Below are 23,775 nucleotides of genomic sequence, written 5' to 3' on the forward strand. Positions count from 1 at the left end.
TAGATAGGCATTATTGAAATTGAGATATCCAGAATTCTAATATAACTAGTCATAAAATAAGTACTTCATATCTGTAATGAAATTTCAAGTAGCAGAAATATATTTTCGATTTTAAGAATTGGATTTCTGAATATCTGTAATGTTAAATTATGATATCTGAAATTGTAATTACGATTAGCTGTAACTCTTTTATGGAGATCTGAATTAGAATTCGTTGATTTTTTTTATTTTTTATTTAGCTTTTTTTATATTTTTTCTTATTTTTTATTTATTTATTTATTTATTTTTTCATCCATTTTTTAAATAGGAAGAATGTTTAATTTAGACAGTAAGAATGTTATGTTGGATATCTGGATTTAAAAGCTCAGTACACATGACTGGATCATTTGTACTAGTAAGAATTACATTTTAGATATCAGAAATGTTCAGTTTGACTACGAAGAAACACATTTTTGACATCAGGATAACAGATTCAGTCAAGCTAATAAATGTCAAAACGGCCTGCCATATTTGCTACCATATTTGCTGTGTAGAAAAACTCGGAGCTTGGAGGCGTGTCTTTCAGTGGGCGGGTCTTGCAGGATGCAGACGGATAAACTTGGGTGACTATTTCTTTGGGACCAGGTTCCAGATGTTCCATCACTATTCCTTTACTTTCAGCTGCTGCTTTTCTGCTCTCAGATTTTATCATGGAAATTCTCAAAGCGCTGATCTTTCTCTGTCTTTCTGTGGAGGTTTGCAGGTCAGACTCTAATCTGAGCAGTGATTTAGTTTTGCTCCCCTATGATTTCCTTTTTGACGCGGCGGTGGAAGCCTACTATAAGGGGGACTGGCTGGCAGTCATCCTGAACATGGAGAAAGCCATCAGGAACAAAGATGCGCTCCGGAACATTAAGGCGCAGTGTCGGCTGCGCTGCGCAAACCAGTCCGCCTTCAGCCAGCCTTCAGTCGGCATGAAGGTTCCCATCCCCGGGGCAGGATCTGTGGAAGATTTAAGCTTTTTCCAGACCGTCCTGCAGCGCGCAGACTGTATAAATGTCTGTGAATTGGAGAAGCTTGGTTCACCAACTCTGCACCAAGTCAGCGAGGAAGTGGATCTGGAGTTTCGGAGGAGGAGCCCCTACAACTACCTCCAAGTGGCTTATTTCAAGGTAAATCAGCATTTAGGTCGATATTTGGATTTTCTGTTTCCATTCAGAGGTGAGGCAGGACTCACCCCCACCCCCCCTCCTCTGCCACGTCAGAAACTATTCTGCCTCCTCCTCAATCTGACGCCGGATTTACGGACCGGGTTCAAAAACAGCGACCAGGAATTGGAACCAGAGACCGAACTGAGCGTGCAGGTTCCGGTTAAAGCGGACCGATGTGCGGCGTTTAAACTCCCATAACCTCGCTCTACAAACCGCTCTGCCACGCGCTCAACTTTAAAAACTCGTGCTCGGCTTCATCTGTGCGCGCGCTTGGTCTGATTGCAATGCGCGCGCATGGCTTCACTCTATGGAAGCAAATCGTTAACATAATTTAAATGAAAAAGCATTTTCAGAAATGCTTTTTCATTTTAAGAATGTGGCTGTTTGACTCATAAATGAAAATAGTAATCAATCATCCTTTTTGCATTTTCATTTTCTTCTTTAACACTGCTCATCCTTTTACTTAATTAAAATGAAAAAGAAAAAGACATTTGAGATTTATTTCTGAAAATGAACGCCAGCAAATACATACCATACAATAAAATGTAAAATTTTATAACATGCACATAAATAGATAATTAAAGAATAAGTAATAAATGAATAAATTTGAAGATTATAAAGGACAATATATAATTAAGGTAATTTTTACTAAGGCGAATAAGTAAAGAAACCAATTAAAAGAGATATATACAATTATGTCTCACTGTATAATTTAATTTCTACCTATATTTACTTGCTTATTGTATTTTTGGGGCAAATAATTGTATGCTTATTTATTTCTGTATTTATTTTTAAATCTGGTAGAGCTGGTCCTCCATATAAAAGCTCAGTGAGGAAAATGTACAGGATGTATCTGCAGTAGGCTTCGTAAACGAACACGTTACGTCGTGAACAACCTAAGAAAAACGGATGGTGTTACACTCGCTGTCATCAGCAGACGGTCGGGTGGACGGCATCAAGGCGATTTCCAACATGCTGGTCTTTTGATAGTAAACTGCTAAATAAAGTTTTTCCTCATTTTAGCCGTTTCTATTGACTCCAGTTTTTATCAGCTGCCAGATAATCCCACAGCTAAACAAAACAATGTCCCACATGAATCTGAGGACAGCTAGTGCGTGCTCCACCATTTGCTCATCATCAACTATTACAAAATTAGTGTGATTTGATCGCCTTAAAGCCGCTTGACCAGGCTTTTAGCTACCAATGCAAACAGCCGTACATTTTATGGCCTTTACTGAAAAAAGACATATTGTGGGCCCTAAATTCCCCTCAGAAACTTTGCTCAAAATTTCACAAGCAGCAGATGCTGGAGTTGGATATATATAATTGTGTCTGCTGGACGTCCCAGTTGAACCAATCAGAGCAGCCGATTTGTAAGCTGGAATTCGAAGTCCTTCAGCTCTGATTCCAACCGTCACAACAGGTATGCCTTGGGGCCCTTCTCTTAGGGCCCCTACTTTTTTCTTATCCAACTTCAGCCCCTTGATAACCTCTGTATGTATTACGGGTATTATTCATTGTTATTGGTATGTGGATGACACCCAGCTCTATTTATCTGGAAAGCCTAACTCCAAATTCCTTCCCTCACTTCTTGCCTTTCTGAAATCAAAGCCGGGTTCACCTCTAACCCTCCTGAAGCTAATTGCAACAGAACAAAGATCTTTGTTGTAGGAATCAAAACTCTTTTATCGATTTATAGTTCCTCTTTCTCAGTTGATAGTTCCAGCATCTATCCCTTTCCGTGTATTCCGGAGTCTGGGTTATCGTTAATAGCGCTCCCACATAAATAACATTACCTAGCTAACCCTAAACATTCATTGTCTTCATCCTTTTCATGCGCTCTGCCTCTGTTCTCATCCATAGCCTTGTCACCTTCAGCATTGATTTCTGCAACTCTCTTCTTTTTGGTATTTCTCTAAAATCCCTCCATAGGGTTCGGTTGGTTCAGAATTTAGCGGCTCGTTTAATTACAGAAACGCCCTCATTTTTTTTTTACATCACCTCAGTGTTACAGGAGCTCAACTTCAGAATTCAGTTCTTTATGCTCACATTCAAGGTAATCCTTAATCTTGCCCCCCCCCCCCCCTTCCATCCATCTTACTGAGCCTCCAATCAACCTCATCTCCATGGGGAGAACAGCTTTCTCCTACTCTGCTCCCAAAATCTGGAATTCCCTCTCTGGTATTTAGAAAACTGACACTTTAACTCATTAAAGTGTAAAAACCCAGTTTTTAAAGACTGCATATTTCTACTGAGGGCCTGTCCCGCTTCTAACATTATGTATTATTGATGGTTTGTTGTTCAGTGTTCTGAAAGTAGCTTTAAATAAAATGTATTATTGTCATTGTTATTTTATACAGTAAAAAATTGATGCTGTTGTTTTTGTCTTAAGGACTAATGCAAAATGCCTCCTTAAAGGAATAGTACACCCAAAACATGATTAGCCTTCATTTTCTACTCACCCCCATGCTGAACAACACTCTGGAGTACTTTTTTGATATCTCAAATGCATCTGGAGATCTGGGAGGCTTCTTGCTGTCTGCTGACATTCAAATAATGGAGGTCTATGGCGCCCGAGGCAGAAAGGTCCATAAAAGTCCACAAAAAATGTGTCAATATTCCTCCATACTGCTCGTCCAATGTATTCCAAGTGTCCTGAGTGGGTAGCATCCAGAATTTACTCGAAACGAAGTCATTTAGAATGTTTTTAGAGCATAAACAGTAGTGTATAGGATTTCCTAAAAGCGCGCGCCTGCGAGTTCACGACGCTACGGAAGCCGGCAGACCAAACCAGATGAAAGTGCGCATTCAGCGTCTGCTCTGCCGATAATGCAAGCGTAGAAGAAGAAATGTGCTGTTTACCTGTGCAAAGAAAGAAACAACGAAAGAAAAATGTCTGAGGACTTCAGTGTTGAGGAAGAGCATGAGTTCTTTGCCGAGCTGAATGCACACTTTCGTCTGGTTTGGTCTGCCACGGTTTCCGTAGACTCGTGAACGCGCTTTCAGGAAATCCTATACACTACTGTTTATGCTCTAAAAACATTCTAAATGACTTCGTTTCGAGTAAATTATGGACGCTACCCACTCAGGAAACTTGGAATACATTGGACGAGCAGTATGGAGGAATATTGACACGTTTTTTGTGGACTTTTATGGACCTTTCTGCCTCGGGCGCCATAGACCTCCATTATTTGAATGTCAGCAGACAGCAAGAAGCCTCCCAGATCTCCAGATGCATTTGAGATATCAAAAAAGTACTCCAGAGTGTTGTTCAGCATGGGGGTGAGTAGAAAATGAAGGCTAATCATGTTTTGGGTGTACTATTCCTTTAAATGCCTTTGAAGTCTGGTTCAGGTTTGCCCATGATTTCCCATGATTCTTTGCAATTTGAAGTGATTGGGTCATTTTGGAACAGGAACAATAATGACAAAAGCATGAATAAAACGTTTAAATATAATGTTTTGCAACTCAAAGCTGTTTATAATGTATCAATATACGACATAAAACATTTCCAAGGGTGAGAAAGAGTTAATTTAATCTCTGAAGGATTGATATTTTCAGAGCTGTTTTAGTATTGATGATCCTACTTCTTGCAAATTAAATCATCTGAATTTCTATAATTAGTGTGAAAGTGTGGAAAACTATATTCTAGTTGTACAGAAAATGCCTGGCAGCTGTAATAAACTGAAAGGTTTTATTTCTTTTAAGATCAATAAACTGGACAAGGCGGTGGCAGCTGCACACACCTTCTTCCAGGCCAACCCTGATCATATAGAGATGAAGCAGAACCTGGAGTACTACAGGATGATGGCCAGAGTACAAGAGGAGAACTTCAAAGATCTGGAAATGAAGCCACATATGGTGAGACGCTGTTTCCGTCCTTTCTGATCTTAGCAATACGAGTCGCTTTGCTAAATCACACATTCAATTAAAGCGGTAGAAAAATATATGAAGGTAGAACATTAATACATCCTGTTTTCTCAGGCTGAGTTTCTGATGGGAAAAAGCTTCTATAGTGACGACTCGTTCCAATTGGCAGCCGAACACTTTGAGAGGGCCTTGGATGAGTACTTTGTTGCCAACAAGGAGTGCAGGGTTTTGTGTGAGGGGGGGTACCGGTTTGATGGATACTCTTACATGGAGTACAGCGCAGACCTGTTTCAAGCCATGACAGGTGAGGCAACGCCGTCTGTCAGAGAGATATTAAATACGTCACTGCAGCTGTGAGTTATATATATATTCATGTCTTTGTCAGATCATTACTTGCAGCTGCTGAACTGCAAGCAGCACTGCTCTGTGGAGCTGGCCACTGCAGCTGGCAGAGAGCGTCCTTTTGAGGACTTCCTGCCTTCTATCTTCAACTATCTGCAGTTCTCTTACTACAACAGTAAGTCTATCAGCCTGTTTTACAAAAAGCTGTTTTAAAACTTAAAAGAATAGTACACCCAAAACATGATTAGCTTTCATTTTCTACTCACCCCCATGCTGAACAACACTCTGGAGTACTTTTTTGATATCGCAAATGCATCTGGAGATCTGAGAGGCCTCTTGCTGTCTGCTGACATTCAAATAATGGAGGTGTATGGCGCCCGAGGCAGAAAGGTCCATAAAAGTCCACAAAAAACGTGTCAATATTCCTCCATACTGCTCGTCCAATGTATTCCAAGTGTCCTGAGTGGGTAGCGTCCAGAATTTACTCGAAACAAAGTCATTTAGAATGTTTTTAGAGCATAAACAGTAGTGTATAGGACTTCCTAAAAGCTCGTTCACGAGTCTACGGAAACCGCGGCAGACCAAACCAGATGAAAGTGCGCATTCAGCATCTGCTCTGCCGATAATGCAAGCGTAGAAGAAGAAATGTGCTGTTTACCTGTGCAAAGAAAGAAACAACGAAAGAAAAATGTCTGAGGACTTCAGTGTTGAGGAAGAGCATGAGTTCTTTGCCGAGCTGAATGCGCACTTTCGTCTGGTTTGGTCTGCCGCGGTTTCCGTAGACTCGTGAACTCGCAGGCGCGCGCTTTTAGGAAATCCTATACACTACTGTTTATGCTCTAAAAACATTCTAAATGACTTCGTTTCGAGTAAATTCTGGATGCTACCCACTCAGGACACTTGGAATACATTGGACGAGCAGTATGGAGGAATATTGACACATTTTTTGTGGACTTTTATGGACCTTTCTGCCTCGGGCGCCATAGACCTCCATTATTTGAATGTCAGCAGACAGCAAGAAGCCTCCCAGATCTCCAGATGCATTTGAGATATCAAAAAAGTACTCCAGAGTGTTGTTCAGCATGGGGGTGAGTAGAAAATGAAGGCTAATCATGTTTTGGGTGTACTATTCCTTTAACTTTTGCCACAATCAATGTACAAATATCCTCCTTAAAGTACTTTTAGGGATTTAAAATTAATAATTGACATGTGATTAATTGTTTATTAATGTTTATTAGAGCAATAAATCCCTTAAGTTATCATCTTAGTACATTTAACCAGCTGTTTCAATGTGCTCCTAGCATTTAGCAGCCGCTAAAAACAAAGCTACATTACAATTACACCACCTTCTTCTTGAATTGGTAAAATAGTCTGACAGCATCTTAGTTCTATGGAGGACATAATCTGACAAAATAAAAAAAAACTAAAACAAATGCTTAATAAAAATGTGAAATGAATTAGGGATGCAGGATATAATGGCCCCCCTATCGGTATCGGCCTTAAAACTGAATATCGGACATCGGCCACCCCACCGATATTTAACCCGATATTTGATCAGCTTCTGAGTTTCTAAAGTCTAAAAAAAAAAATAAAAAAATACTACTTCTTCTTCTTCCTCAAAAACTTCTTTTTTACAGACTTTAAAACTTCTAAAGACGAGGGAAAAAATATTGATACATTAAAATATCCCAATATCTTCATATGCTGATATATTGCCATTTAAAAACACCATATCAATCTCTTTTACTAATGAAATATTGCTATATGTCATCGTTATGCTACGAAATCCCCCGAAAATTCACCAAATGTTGCCATATTTTTATATGTTGATATATTGACGCGGTATCGATCTATTTTACTAACAAAATCTCACAAGAATTTGCAAAATAACACGAGAGTTTGTAACAGAACGATTAAATTTCACGAGATTTTGAAAGTAAAATAGATCGATACCGCGTTTTTAAAAATCAATTTGATATCAGCAAATGAAAATATATTTGAGTTTATTATTTTTCAAAGTGTCAGAAATGGATAACAAAACTGCTATTTTCAATGACTACTTATTTTTGTCCAGCTTTAACATCGGTATCGATATCGGTTATCGGCTACGAGAGTTTTAAAATATCGGCATATCGGATATCGGCCAAAATCCCAATATCGTGCATCCCTAAAATGAATGCATACGGCTATATTAATCAGCTTGTTTTTTTAATGATCTCAGAATGTTAGACCCAGAATTTGTGGCGAGACAGACAGTGGGAAAGTTCAAAGCGTTTATTTAAGCTAACAGGAGCGCGGGGCTGCTTGTCTGCTGCAGGATGGATCTCTGCAGGGATAGGAGAATACAGGTCAGTGACTGGATGTGCTGAATATGACTTGGAGCAAAGTCACTGACCTGATTAAAGCTCAGGAGAAGTTCGGAGAACACAGCTGAATCCAGACAGGAGGTCTGACCGCAAGCGAGCACAGAGTTCCTAGAGAGCAAGCAGAGAGGGCGACGAACGACGCCGAGCAGCAACCAAGTCCAGAAAGAAAATCCAAGGCCGAAGTCATAAAGCAGGTCCAGGTTCAGAAGCCGGTAGAATCCAGGACCAGGTCAGACAAACAGAGCAGACAGGGGCAAGGCAAAACTGGAGATCCTCAGGGCAGAAACTGGTCATAATCAGGAAAACAGACTAAAGATTGCTAGGATACGTCTCACCAAAACACACAAATAACCTGGCGCTGATGGGAGGCGAACGCACAACATAAATAGCAGAGGAACCAGGTGGAAATGATCGGTGATAATCAATTAGACAGCTGAGCAACGAGCAAAGGAAAAAACCAAACCATCAGCGCCAAGATCATGACAGTTCAGATTCATCTTTATTATAATTACCTATTTATTGATTCATCGTTTTATGTTTTTATATGTCTTGTTTTTTATATTTGTTTTTGGTGAGGATTTATTTCTGTGTATTTTAATCCAGGTTTTCCAAAATAAGAGATTTAGACATGAGTTATTACTACATTGCTTCAAAAAAATGCAGGGTTATGTATCAGGGGTTGACGTTAAAGATTTTTAGGGCAAGTGGCTTTTACATTTCATTTGCCCAGAGACAATTTTTACTTGCCCAGTATAATGTTGGATAAATATAGTTCCTAATATTCATTTTTGTATATATATCAATGAAACATGTTTGTTTTTTTAAATGTTTTTTGTAATTCAGTATTTTTTAAGTTTCCAGGTTCCTGGTGTGTATCTGCATGCGTCAGATAATGAACTCAAGCCTACATTACCGTGTTAACATGCTTTTAAATCCTTCCTGCTCATTCTTTTCAAACTAAACTTTGCTTTAAACTGTTGTGCGCTTGGAAAAATATAAATTGTAATGTTAAAAATCTAAAAAACTTACACTACTACTACTCACCAATTTAACATGTTTAGCTCTATAACATTGAAATGCACCACTCCAATGTCTAAGAGAAAAATTTACTGAACATTTTTAATGTATGATCACTGTACAGAAGACTGCCATATGATAGAAATATTTACACTGTGCGCATACAATTATTATTATCATTTTCCTAATCCCTGACTAATCATTTTTAATCCAGTACAACATAACAAAAAGTACAAGTTTATTTCTCCAAATAAAATCTGAAAGGGGTTGTAAGGTGCTTTGCTACTGCATGTGCGTTTCCTTCTCAGTAATCCACACTTATGACTTGGTGAGGGTCGGCCTGCATGGCAAGTGTTGGCCGGCAGGGAAGGAGAGAAGGCACACAGAAGTAAACCACTTCTTACATGTTTCAGACTTTGTTTGGATTAATGAACTTCATAAAAAAGTCTAAATATGGGAAATATTACAGACAAAGCTGCTGCTACCTTTAAGTGGCACATAGAAATGAATTAATATGACCAAGTCAAAATAATAATGTTCAATTAAATTTATTCATTTCAATGCTATGATGCCTTAGTATGGGATACATTTTTTGTGCATAAAATTTGTTAAAATTATGCTATAAAATATCAGGAATGTGGGTGACTGCTGGAGGGTGGGTGAAATGGATGCTAGGTGGAGGATGGGTGGTAGGTGATGGTTGAAAAGGATGCTAGGTGGAGGATGGGTCATAGGTGATGGGTGAAATAGATGCTAGGTGGAGGATGTGTGGTAGGTGATGGGTGAAAAGGATGCTAGGTGGAGGATGTGTGGTAGGTGATGGGTGAAAAGGATGCTAGGTGGAGGATGTGTGGTAGGTGATGGGTGAAAAGGATGCTAGGTGGAGGATGTGTGGTAGGTGATGGGTGAAATGGATGCTAGGTGGAGGATGGGTGGTAGGTGATGGGTGAAAAGGATGCTAGGTGGAGGATGGGTGGTAGGTGATGGGTGAAATGGATGCTAGGTGGAGGATGGGTGGTAGGTGATGGGAGAAATGGATGAAGGTGGAGGATGGGTGGTAGGTGATGGGAGAAATGGATGAAGGTGGATAGTAGTAGGTGGTTAATGGGTGAAATGGATGCTAGGTGGAGAATGGGTGGTAGGAGATCGGTGAAATGGATGCTAGGTGGAGGATGGGTCATAGGTGATGGGTGAAATTGATGCTAGGTGGAGGATGGGTCGTAGGTGATGGGTGAAAAGGATGCTAGGTGGAGGATGGGTGGTAGGTGATGGGTGAAAAGGATGCTAGGTGGAGGATGTGTGGTAGGTGATGGGTGAAAAGGATGCTAGGTGGAGGATGGGTGGTAGGTGATGGGAGAAATGGATGAAGGTGGAGGATGGGTGGTAGGTGATGGGAGAAATGGATGCTAGGTGGAGGATGGGTGGTAGGTGATGGGAGAAATGGATGCTAGGTGGAGGATTGGTGGTAGGTGATGGGAGAAATGGATGCTAGGTGGAGGATGGGTCGTAGGTGATGGGAGAAATGGATGCTAGGTGGAAGATGGGTGGTAGGTGATGGGAGAAATGGATGCTAGGTGAAGGATGGGTTGTAGGTGATGGGAGAAATGGATGCTAGGTGGAGGATGGGTGGTAGGTGATGGGAGAAATGGATGAAGGTGGATAGTAGTAGGTGGTTAATGGGTGAAATGGATGCTAGGTGGAGAATGGGTGGAGGGTAAAATAGGTGGCCAGTGTGTTACTATAGTTACTTTTTTTGCCTTGTTGTTTTTTAGCCTGCCAAGTCGAAAAAAATTTGTCTGATTCGCGCCAATTCCCAGACAAAAATCACGGCATCTAGCGGAAAATCATGCGGCTTGTTCAAATCATGCGAGAATGTGTACAAAACAACAAAAATGGCGCCGGCAACGCTTGTGGGTCGTTTTAAGCGAATTTAAAGTAATTTTAAGTGATAAATAATTTTTTTTGCTATCATTGTACGTGCTCGGTGGGCAAATGCAATGAAATTTGTACTCTCCCGACAATAAAAACTACTTGCCCCGGGCGATCGGGCAATGGTTAACATCGAGCCCTGTGTATGTGTATATATATATATATATATATATAGTTTGAGAGATATTGTGGAGTATAAACAATGATGAGTAAATACCAACTTTGAATTTAATGGTGTTTCAATTAATGTTTTATTGAAACAAGTAGGAGAAAATAGTGTTGTTGCTCATCATCTTCTTTCTTTTGACCCTCTTTGCAGGTGAGAAGTATGAGCAGGCCGTAGAATGTGCAAAGACCTACCTGTTGTTCCACCCTAAGGACGACATGATGACCCAGAATCTTAACTATTATTCTGCTGTTCTGGGCAAAGACCGGGCAGAAGCTATATCAGCCAGACAGGTACCACTACATTTCACCAGATCCTTTTACAGTTCACTAGATCCCTTTACAGTTCACTAGATCACTTTACAGTTCACTAGATCCTTTTACAGTTCACCAGATCCTTTTACAGTTCACTAGATCCCTTTACAGTTCACCAGATCCCTTTACAGTTCACCAGATCACTTTACAGTTCACTAGATCCTTTTACAGTTCACTAGATCCCTTTACAGTTCACCAGATCACTTCACAGTTCACCAGATCCCTTTACAGTTCAGCAGATCTCTTTACAGTTCACTAGTTCCCTTTACAGTTCACCAGATCCCTTTACAGTTCAACAGATCACTTTACAGTTCACCAGATCCCTTTACAGTTCACCAGATCACTTTACAGTTCACTAGATCCCTTTACAGTTCAGCGGGTCTCTTTACAGTTCACCAGATCACTTTACAGTTCACTAGATCCCTTTACAGTTCACTAGATCTCTTTACAGTTCACCAGATCCCTTTACAGTTCACTAGATCACTTTACAGTTCACCAGATCACTTTACAGTTCACCAGATCACTTTACAGTTCACTAGATCCCTTTACAGTTCACCAGGTCTCTTTACAGTTCACCAGATCACTTTACAGTACACCAGATCACTTTACAGTTCATAAGAACTTGTGTGTTTTGTATTGGGGCCCTGTTGTACTCTAAAACATTTAGAGGAATAAGATCAGTGCTGATTATTTATTGGTGACATCATAAGCTGTGATTTTTAATGTGCGATCTGTAACACAGGTGGTGAAACATTACATCCAGCAGTCCATACTGGAAAAGGAGTTGCTGTACTTTGGATACGAAGCTTTTGGTATCACCTTTGTAGATCCTGTAAGAAAACAAAGAAACTCTTTTTTTTATTGTTTTTATCTACTTTTATAAATGCTATTAACGAAATGCTCCCTGTAACTTATTATTTTGTGTAACTTGAACTGTTAGGACGCTTGGACTCCAGAGGATGTCATGCCGAACAAGTTAAGAAACAAACACAAGTAAGATTTTTAGCTCTTCTGCAAATTGATCTAAATACTGCGATGTCTTGTTCATACTTGACACTTTAGTAATGTTTAAATAATTCTTTTACTTTCGATTAACTTGTATGTAGGCGGGTGCATCTGTGCAATAACATGGGCAAAGTGATGCAGCAAAAATTCTAAAATTCTTAGACCAAATGACTCCAAAAGCTGATAGAGGAAACCGTCTCTGTTCTAGAAACTGCTCTAGAACCTCTGAAGAGAATTTCACAATTGCTCTTAAAGTGGAGAACATTATGGACCACAGTGAGCTTCCAAGATTTAAAATCAACAGCAGAGTGCCGGTCTGTGTTCATGCTGGCTATTCAGCTTTGAAAATCCAAAATCACAAAAAAAAATTTCCCTGATTTCCTAATAAGTTTAAACAAATAGAAAAACTAAAGTCCATCAGATTTTTATAGCTTTTTGTGTCAATATAATGTTTTTATGTATTTACAGTGAAATTGCCAAACTGTTTATAATAATCAGGAGGAATAGAAGTTATGATTTTCATTTTGGAATTGAGAAACAGATTATGGGCTTTTTTATGGCTTCCAATTTGGGATCTTAAAACCAGAACAATGGAAATCAGGAAACAGATCTTTTCCTGATCTTGCATTTCTCATTATAAAACCATAAACAAATGGCCAGCAAAATATTTGGACCGGTGTCTTTGGTCAGAGGCTTCTTTAGATCCGGGGTGAGACAGACCGCTACAGAAGATCATTCCTGCCTACAGCATCAACACCTGAAACAACTCATTAAAAAAATGCCCAAGAGTTACTGGATTAATTAATTTAATTTTGGGATTAACAAAGTATTACTGAATTGATAAAATTTTCTCTGAAGTTCTAATTAAGTAGGCGGTTTTCTCCTCTGTCAATTTGGACTAGGGCTGCAACTAACGATTATTTTAAAAATCGATGAATCGGCCGATTATTTTTTCGATTAATCGATGAATTGGACAAAAAATATTTTTTATATTAACCTCTATTCCAAAATAAACATTTTAGACAGAACAAACAAGCACACAAGTACAGGTTGCTCATTAACTGTACCGGTGCAATATGAAAAATAAATGTTTGTGTTAAAATTACGCAAACTTACATGAGAAATGTAGCTGTACATCCACAAAATATAGGCTACTTTGTTTCATAAAGCGCAAAAAAAGAAATTTTTGTTTTTAAAGTCCCTAAGGGGTTCAAACAATAGGCCCCCCATTTCAACAAATGAGGTTTTTTTAGACTAGAAGAGTTCTGCCTTTTAAGACAGGAAATTATAGCAGTTAAAGTTGCTACTTGAGAAAATACTGAACCATAGAGATAAAAATAGCCTGTGATTCAAATTATAAATTGTATTTGGAATAAAAATGAGAGAACTAGGGGTGCTAAAAAACACATCCTCCAAAGACAGATATTTACATGGGAATGTGGCAGATAATTAATTGACATATTACTGATCTTGCTGGATTTTATTCTGCTTTACTTCCATCAATTGCAGGATCTTCTTTACTTTATCTTTGCCAGAAGATTTAAACTTTAAAAGCCTTGCCCTCATAATTTGCAAGTTAATTTATTTATAAAGAAAATATAAACGCTGCTTAAGCTAATTCAAATGAAATTAAAAGTAAAATAAGTAGCCAACCTTATCACTGTCTGTAACCTACTAACACGGTAAGGAAAGCATCAGATGAGCTACCTGAGAAACTAACGTTACGTTTCCCCACTTTAAAAACCAAACAAACATGGCCGCTCACCCTGCTGATCAGCTCTCTTCACACCATCGAAGGCTCCAACGTGTTTCCTTTTCAGGTGCTGCATCATAACAGTGGTGCTTCCGTGCCATGTTCATTTGTTTTGACAAAAGTTTCATGTTACGACTTTTTTCGCTTTACAAAGCGCAGGCTATTTTAATTATTGTGATCAATTTGCGCCGTCAATCCCGGCGTATGCGCGCTTCATTTGCAGTCTGGACGCTGAGGGTAAACATCCTGCGGCTCTGACTGCAGCGCTGAGAGGGACTCTTGCGGGAAAATGGGGCTGGGATGGGGGAGGCGCCCCACAGCAGTGACGATGGCGGCGGATGACGCGTTAATGGCGTGACACAATTAATCGATGACGAAATTCGTTGCCAATGCTTTTAAAAGTCGATTTTATCGATTTTTATCGATTCGTTGTTGCAGCCCTAATTTGGATTAACTCTTTGTATCTCAGGGCGGACAGAGAGACGGCAGCGAGGATCACAGAGGAGATAGGAAACCTGATGAAGGAGATTGAGACGCTAGTTGAGGAGAAGAAAAAGGATTCCTCAGAAATGGCAAAAATTGTTCTGCCCCAAGAAGGTAACTGTTCCACCCAAGGTCCTTTAAAACACATCATCCCAGTAATGCTTACTGGTGTTACGACCTGCTTTCCCTAGGTGGGGCGGAGCTGTATGACAATATTAAAGTGACCATGATATCCAGCCAGCTGAATGGATCTCAGCGGGTGCTGTTGGATGGGATGATCAGCGATGACGAATGCAGGGAGCTGCAACGCCTCTCCAACGTGAGTCATTGCAAAAGGAAGCTTTGTCTAGTTTTAGATCACCTCACATCATTCTAATATGTGACAGCATCTGATGTCATTTTTTCTAGGCTGCGGCCCTAAAAGGCGATGGTTACCGTGGGCAACCATCCCCACACACGCCCAATGAGATGTTTCAGGGAGTCACTGTCCTGGCAGCTGTCAAGGTCTGTAGTTCAACCGGGAAAATCTCATGAAACCGTTTTTATTCTTTCTACATTTCTACCTTTTCTCATTTCACAACCTGAAAAGTGTTAAACTGGGATTCATATAGATCAATTTGAAGTATTAGAATAGTTTGAAGTGGACAAATAAAATGGATTACTTTATTTTACACCTTGTGAAGAAAACAAAGAAAACTGAATGTCCTTTCTATTCTATTTTGCTCTAATACCCTAGATCATATCTATTTACAATACATTATGATATTAAAAAGTCATGTAATCTAGTTAGCAACATGTTCACCTGTTTGCAATTTACATTTCTTTATAAATTTAGCTGTTTTAAGTAGGGGTGCACGATATAATCGGCCCCCTATCGGTATCGGCCTTAAAACTGAATATCGGACATCGGCCACCCCACCGATATTTAACTCGATATTTGATCAGTTTCTGAGTTTCTACTTCTTCCTCAAAAACTTCTTTATTCCAGACTTAAAAACTTCTAAAGACGAGGGAAAAAATATTGATACATTAAAATATCCCAATATCTTCCTATGCTGATATATTGCCATTTAAAAACACCATATCAATCTCTGTTACTACTGAAATATTGCTATATGTCATCGTTATGCTACGAAATCCCCCCAAAATTCACCAAATGTTGCCATATTTTTATATGTTGATATATTGACGCGGTATCGATCTATTTTACTAACAAAATCTCACAAGAATTTGCAAAATATCACGAGAGTTTGTAACAGAAAGATGAAATTTCACGAGATTTTGAAAGTAAAATAGATCGATACCGCGTTTTTAAAAATCTATTTGATATCAGCATATGAAAATATATTTTGAGTTTATTATTTTTCAAAGTGTCAGAAATGGATAACAAAACTGCTATTTTCAATGACTACTTATTTTTGTCCAGCTTTAATATCGGTATCGATATTGGTTATCGGCTACATGAGTTTTAAAATATCGGCATATCGGTATCGGCCAAAATCCTAATATCGTGCATCCCTATTTTTAAGAACCCCTGAAGTTGCCTACACTTGACTTCAGTTGCGGAGGTGCATTCAGGAGCAGTTCGATGGTGGGCAATGCAAAAGGAGCCAATCTAAATTTCACCAAAGTGGAGACTTTAGAGTTTCTCCTTTAATTCACATCATATTAGGTCTGGTCTAGGTCTAGGTCTGTCCGATCGATATTGATATCAGAAACTGGTCTGACATCAGCCAGAAAATGTATATTGGAGTATCTTAGCCTGCTCCTAAAATCTCCAATATTAGAAAATTCTTAGAAACACTTTGCTTCAATCCACGTTTAAAGTTTATATAACTGTCAATGAAATATGCGTCAGTTTTTTTCATACCTGATGTTGTTACATATTGTTCTATGTTTGGGAAATGTTACTTGATTAAGCCTTTTCTGTCATTCCACCTTAAAAAGATGCTAAAACTATGTGTCAAGGCTCAGAAAAGAGGACACAGTTTTTAAAGCAACAGACAGTTTGATATTTCAGAAAAGCTTTATTAAGGATTATTGATCTGCAGGAACCTCTGCAGGAGGAGAAAGCAGGTTAGTGACCGCCTCTATCTGACGGAGGATGATAATGAACGTGTTAGTCACTAACCTGATCTTAAAGTTCATGTGTTCTGCTCCTATAATACTGCTGGCAGAGGCTGTAATAAAATATATGAACAAAATAAAATCGTTTCTTTGACTGGTCTTCATAGAAAGAGCATTTTCTTCTTATAATCCCAGAGAATTTGAAAAATTCATTCGATGCTATTGTGCTGCAGTTTGCTGGTGTGAAATAAGCTACGTGCAAAATGATTTTCTATGGATTTTGCAGCTGAGCTTCAGATTTAGTCAGTTTGCAAAATGAGAACAAATTTCTAAAGCTTCATCCAGAAGCACCATAAAATACTCAGTTTTATTTAAAACATATAATCTAAATAATAGAAGGTGATGGTTTCAAAGGAAATTACCTCTTTTTAATTAGTCAGTGAGAAAATCGCTAATTAGGAAAAAAATATTAATGTTTGACTTGATTAGTTTGATGCTCATGAAAATAAATGAATTTATGTTTTACAAAGTAACTTAGTGTGGTTAATATTTTTGGCTTAGAGATTAATCAAACACCTTTGAGAGAAGGATGTTTCAAATTTTCCCCTTAACTACATTTTATGAGTTTAAAAAAAAGAAAATAATTGAGACTTATATTTGCAATTTTGTTTGCAGAGCATTTTACCAGCAGCATTTGAAATGACTGAGGGTTTAATGAAAATGTGACATTGCATTATTCCTCCAGAGATAATTATTCCCAATCATCTTCCAAGTGAAAAGTACGGAAGAGGATTAGGGCCACTGAAAAAAAAAATGTTAACTGATTTTTTTTATTTTATTTCAGTATAGTATGGGAAAAAAGTCAGAATTCTGACTTTAAAGCTACAGTGTGTAATAATTACAGGGATATACAGTCAGAAATGTAATATATTATACATAACTATGTTATTTATCATCATCTACGAGCTCAGCCTCTTAACCTTAATATTTGCGTTGCCTTAGCATTCCTTATTTATAATTACATAGGAGCGGGTCTCGCAGCCATGGAGGCAGACATCTTTGCGCTACGGCAGCGCAGAGGCAACAAACTAGCGATTGCGAGATCACCCATTACGCTCGAAAGTAACTACGGCAAGTTGAGAGAGATGAACTGAGACGGTACTGAACACACAGACTAATGAAATACTATCTGTAAAATTATCTATGTAAACAAACCTCATCACTTGAGAAGGTAGGTGATGTGGACATCGTGGAAGACATTTTGTCCCGTAACGCTTGCCGTACTGTTGGGGGGAGAAGCGGTGGGGGGGAGACGTTCATGTTTCTGCGGTCTGCAATCTGGACGTTAGATGTCGCTGAAAATTACACACTGTAGCTTTAATCTCAGAATTCTGGCTTTTTTCTCAGAATTCTGGCTTTTTTTATTGTCAGAATTCAGTCAGAATTCTGAGAAAAAAGTCAGAATTCTAAGATTAAAGTCAGAATTCTGAGATTAAACTCAGAATTCTGAGAAAAAAGTCAGAATTCTGAGATTAAAGTCAGAATTCTAAGATTAAAGTCAGAATTCTGAGAAAAAAGTCAGAATTCTTAGATTAAAGTCAGAATTCTGAGATTAAAGTCAGAATTCTAAGATTAAAGCCAGAATTCTGAGATTAAACTCAGAATTCTGAGAAAAAAGTCAGAATTCTGAGATTAAAGTCAGAATTCTAAGATTAAAGTCAGAATTCTGAGAAAAAAGTCAGAATTCTTAGATTAAAGTCAGAATTCTGAGATTAAAGTCAGAATTCTAAGATTAAAGTCAGAATTCTGAGATTAAAGTCAGAATTCTAAGATTAAAGTCAGAATTCTGAGATTAAAGTCAGATTTCTAAGATTAAAGTCAGAATTCTGAGATTAAAGTCAGAATTCTGAGAAAAATTTCAAAATTCTAAGATTAAAGTCAGAATTCTGAGAAAAAAGTCAGAATTCTGAGAAAAAAGAATTCTGACTTTTTTCCCATACTATACTGAAATAAAATAAAAAAAAATCAGTTAACATTTTTTTTTTCAGTGGCCCTAATCATCTTCCGTAGAAATGAGATTAAAGCACTTTCTGAACTGTTTGATGTTCTGGTTACTAATGGTTACCCATACTGTGTTGGTCATTAAATTGTTTTGTTACATTTCATAGCTCGGACAGGAGGGAAAGGTCCCTCTGAAGAGCGCTCGTTTGTTCTTTGACCTCAGCGAGAAAGTGAGAAAAGTGTTGGAGTCGTACTTTCAACTGGACAAACCTCTCTACTTCTCCTATTCACACCTTGTATGTCGCTCTGCCATTGATGGTAAGTTAAGTCATGGGAGTGTTGAGGGCGGGTTTTAAATGAATTGATTGGTTTAAAGTCTATTTTACTCACGTGAAAAACTAAATGACTATATATAACGTCCTTTCCTACTACCAAGTGTTTTCTGTCAATTCAATTCAATTCAGTTTATTTATATAGCGCCAAATTCACAACACATGTCATCTCAAGGAACGTCAGGGACATTGTAATTAGGAACTGAGCACATAGATCAAGATGTTTATCTTTTTTTTTTTTTATAAAATAAAATATATTTTTGTAAAATATATATAAAAAATATATATATAAAAAAAAAATATATATATATATATATATATTAAAAAAAGATCAAGATGTTTATCACATAAACTATAAACTATTTAATTCCTAAAATATTTACTGAATTTGTATTTACTACAGCTTTAGAAAAAGCAATCCAATTTATTGATTCCTAAATATTTCTTAGTGATTAAAGGGTCAGACTGGATATGCTTTTTGAATTGAACATATTTTGCTTGCTTATTATTTGGAAAATTTAGCCCTTTAGAGGCAAAGCTAATATATAATATTATATATAATGATCCTGTAGTTCTTGAAACCTGGAAGGTTTATTGGTTGACATGGTTTTACATACTTAAGCACAATCCTAATACAAACCCGTAGCCCTGCTCTTTAGCCCTACAACTAAATGTTTTTTATACCCATGAGGGTAGTGGTGTCCCAATTCCTCTTTGCATATACAGGGTTCCCGCAGGTCCTTAAAAAGTCTTAAAAGGCATTGAATTCTTCAAAATAACACTAAGGCCTTAATTGGTATTAAAATGTCTTAAATCAGTCTTTCGTAGGTCTTAATTTTCAAAACCTCATAAAAAGGATTATTTTTATTATGATTTATTTTTGTAATCTAAATAAAACATTAAAATTTACCTTTTTTTTTATTAAAGAAAATAACGGCTCGCCATTACTGGTTCCGTCCCGATAGCGGAACCAATAAAAGTGTTGTTGTGGCCGGGACATTTGGGAGATGCACCATTAACTTTCTGTAAATCTGTAAATGTAATGAAAATTGTCTCCAGCCAAGAGTTTTCTCCATGGCTAAAACCAGGGAACATACATGAGGCTCAGTGGATTTAGTGCAAGAAGTCACTGAAGCTCAGAACGATGGGAATTAAGGCCCCGTCCACACGAAGTCAAAACGAACACAAAACGCTGATATTTTCCAAAACGTTTGCCGTAAAGACGGAGACGTAAAATAAATGTGAGCGTCCACACGAATGCATGAAAACGCTGCAAAATGTATGCCAGGCCTGTAAGTGGCGCTGTGGTGCCAAAGCAAAAATAAGCGACGAAATGTAGGGCATGCGCACTAATATTTATACATGGTTGCCCTGCGGGTCTATTTTCGTGGTTAAGTCAAATTCAGGTGCTGAACTATGTGGTCGATATTGCTCTGTTCTTCCTGGAGATATTCCAGAAGAAGAAGATTCTGTTGTAAGCCCGACCAGCCCGACAGCAGGGTGAGTAGCATTAGCAGCAACGGCGCCATTGTTGTTGTGATGTGTCGCGCTTGCGTGTTTAGAGGCGACGCTATGACGCATGCGTGTAAAAAAAAAAATGCGGTTAGGGTGTAAACATGGAAACGCGAAAACGGCGTTTCAGAATCTTCCCACTCTGAAGGCTGAATAAAAAAATGATCGTTTACAGACCCCCGAAACGCCGGCTTCGTGTGGATGAGAGGCTGGTTTGGTGAAAAATTTGTGCGTTTAGGCCAGGGTTCGGCTTCGTGTGGACGGGGCCTTAGGCAGTGGAGTCGCATGCAAAGCGAGAAACACAAAGCATCAAAATCGAGTTACCGCGAAACAGCTGTTATTTCTCAGTTTAGTTCCACCCTTGTCTCTGCAACGCCTCCACTTATCACCAAATCAAACATACTAAGAAAACCATACAAAGAAAAATAGCTGCAAAAAGGACACTGGTTATGTTGTGGCTTTAAAACTGATTGTTTTGTTCCCTGCTAAAAAAAAGTTTGTGACTTCAGTTAAATAATTGTTCAAATATATCTGTCATTTGTGTGTTTTTAGCTTTCTTCCTGTATGGGAAGCTTTTCAAAATTTGAAACATTAGTGCAGTGGTTTATGTTAAAATAAACTTTTGGGTCAGGTTGTCGCAAGCGGGTTTTTCTTGTGTTTCTTGTGAATTTGGTCTTAAATTTTTATTTCAAGTGGCATTAAAAAGTCTTGAATTTAACTCACCTTATGCTGTAGGAACCCTGATATAGGAGAAGTGGACATAACAAAAGGGAGATGGCATGAGTCTTGTCCTTAAAACAAGGAATTTCAGATGCTGACTTACGGGGGAAGGGACAAAGACAATTCAACACAAAACAAGGAGGACAGGAATTTATGGCGCTTCTTGCTGGTGTTTTTTTTTAAAGCCAAACAAAGCTGTTGGTGTCGGCGTTCTGGATTCACCTGATTCTACAGGATAACAAAAGTTAGGTGAGACAGTCAGACATAAACAGCAGAGAATCAGAACAGAGAATGTTATAGAAATAGAAAGAGGCAGGCAGACAGCATGCTGAAGGTGGGGGAGGGGCTAAGGCTTACCGGGAGTAGGACTAAAGTACATTGAAGATTTGCAGCCCGGGAGACAGAGCTAGGAGAGGCTATGGCTAGCTGGAGCTAGCTCCTAGGCTAACTGCAGGATATGTAAGGCGTACAGCTGATGATCAGTGCAGCCTTGGAGCGGGGAAGACGAAGCATTAACCTGGTCAGTGTCTCCAATGGAAGTAGGAAAAGAAACAGTCCTTCCAGGGCTAAAAGCCACCTAAATCCTCAGGAACATTTCCCACTTTATCCAATTCAATTCTATTCAGTTTATTTCTATAGCTCCAATTCACATCATGTCATCTCAGGTCCCTTTCCAGTTCACCAGATCATCCAGTCAGATTGATTCAAAGTTTTCTATCTAAGGAAAACCAGCTGATTGCATCGACTCATTGACTCTTCAGCAATCCCTCACACTAAGCATGCTTGTAGCGACAGTGGAGAGGAAAAACTCCCTTTGAACAGGAAGAAACCTCCAGCAGAACCAGGCTCAGTGTGAGCGGCCATCTGCTGAGGCCCACTGGGGTTCAAGGAGACAGAAGCAGACATAGAAAAAGAAGCATAGATACAAAAGGCAACTGTCAACCAGCTCCACAGGCGGCCCCGTCCAGGAAACACACAGCCAGGCAGACGAGCTCCGAGCCAGCTCCCATGTCAGAGGATGAAGAGAGCACATCCAGTTAGTCACAGTCAGAGAAACAGGACTACACTGGAAAACAGGCCAAGCTCCAACATCCAGAAACAAAGGTGTTGATGGCAGCAGCACAACTTTGGCAACAATATTCTATCTATCTTCAATTTTCATTAAAAATAAATAGTTTGGTGTAATTATATCCTATGGTATATCAGCACATTTATTACACTAGTAATTGTGCTGGGCAGCGTTCACACCGCAAGCAGCAAGAGCAGCAAACATGCATGTTCTGCTTCATTTTTGCTGCTCGTTCAAGTTTAGTTCTGATGGTAAAGTGGGTCTGATGCGCGGTGGGCGGAGCTACCCTATCCTTTCTTTGCCTGGAACAATGGCAGCTAGATTTGCTGTAATCAGTGGGTAAAAAGTCGTTTTAATATGTTTTTCAGTGAGAAATTAATTATTTCTCTGTGGGAGCCGCTCAGAACCCCACATGCCGGCGGTGCGCCATTCAACAGCAGCCTACGGCCCGGTCGTCTCTTTGCGGTTTGCCGCGGCGGCTGGAAGGTGTTTTTCATGTATGTAATCTTAACTGCAGGCGCCAGGATAATAAAATAAACATGCTTTGTGGGCAGATTTCAGCATTTTAAGTTAATTTAGGCTATCAGGAAAAAGACCAATGAGTTGGAGGCATATGGAAAATTACTTTTGAGGAGATTCGGATGTCCAGTACGCAGGGATTGTTGCTGGAAAAAGCAGCGGTGGAGGATTATGTTTCTCTGTGAATCAAAGTTACTGTAACATTTATACTCGTCCAAGTTTACCAGTTTTTTCATTAAATTCTTTAAAAAATAAAACCAGATGTTGTAGTTAATTATTTCCTTAATCAAAGGTAAACGAAGGTTGGTCAAATGATGGTCAATTTGCTCAGTTATTAGGCTTTATTAAAGGTTTACATTTGAGACATTTTGGACCATGTTATATAGGCTATGCAAACACTACAAGCTACTGGAATAAATACAGAATACAGGAAATAAACAGTAAATGTAACAGATTTAGATGAGTCCTTAGGATAGAGTCTTTAATTATATTCAGTTCATTTACTCAGCTGTTGTGATGCACTGAGGAAACGGCCATCCGATTAGCAGCATAGATGATCTATTGCAAACAGATGTGTAGCAGTAGTCTTTGGTAAACAGTCAAATCAATCAAGGTTCACTGAATCCCATGATAAACAATTACCAATAAACACAAAACATTTGATATGACAGCATTGAGATGTGTATGGAAATGAGTGGCGTCAGTTCAAGTTCAAGTCAACCACTAGCTAATAGGGATGCACGATATTGGGATTTTGGCCGATATCCGATATGCCGATATTTTGAAACTCATGTAGCCGATAACCGATATCGATACCGATGTTAAAGCTGGACAAAAATAAGTAGTCATTGAAAATAGCAGTTTTGTTATCCATTTCTGACACTTTGAAAAATAATAAACTCAAATATATTTTCATTTGCTGATATCAAATAGATTTTTAAAAACGCGGTATCGATCTATTTTACTTTCAAAATCTCGTGAAATTTCACTCGTGATATTTTGCAAATTCTTGTGAGATTTTGTTAGTAAAATAGATCGATACTGCGTCAATATATCAACTAGGGCTGCAACTAACGATTATTTTAAAAATCGATGAATCGGCCGATTATTTTTTCGATTA

General features: G+C 38.6%; 1 protein-coding gene across 1 annotated transcript in view; it reads left to right on the forward strand.

Annotated features, from left to right (window-relative positions):
• The first annotated feature begins 578 nt into the window (after positions 1–578).
• The window catches only part of p3h1 (prolyl 3-hydroxylase 1), a 31,793-nt gene continuing 8,596 nt past the window's right edge, over positions 579–23,775 (forward strand). Inside the window, exons 1-11 of the mRNA XM_038275986.1 lie at positions 579–1,151; positions 4,899–5,051; positions 5,175–5,364; positions 5,446–5,577; positions 11,034–11,173; positions 11,937–12,026; positions 12,135–12,187; positions 14,422–14,549; positions 14,627–14,754; positions 14,844–14,939; positions 18,671–18,821. Of these exons, the coding sequence (XP_038131914.1) occupies positions 690–1,151; positions 4,899–5,051; positions 5,175–5,364; positions 5,446–5,577; positions 11,034–11,173; positions 11,937–12,026; positions 12,135–12,187; positions 14,422–14,549; positions 14,627–14,754; positions 14,844–14,939; positions 18,671–18,821 (1,723 nt within the window). The 5' untranslated portion in view covers positions 579–689. The remainder of the gene's footprint in view (positions 1,152–4,898; positions 5,052–5,174; positions 5,365–5,445; positions 5,578–11,033; positions 11,174–11,936; positions 12,027–12,134; positions 12,188–14,421; positions 14,550–14,626; positions 14,755–14,843; positions 14,940–18,670; positions 18,822–23,775) is intronic.

The sequence above is a fragment of the Cyprinodon tularosa genome, unplaced genomic scaffold, assembly GCF_016077235.1.
Source record: "Cyprinodon tularosa strain WSP-4 unplaced genomic scaffold, ASM1607723v1 ctg987, whole genome shotgun sequence".
NCBI classification, from domain to species: Eukaryota; Metazoa; Chordata; class Actinopteri; order Cyprinodontiformes; family Cyprinodontidae; genus Cyprinodon; species Cyprinodon tularosa.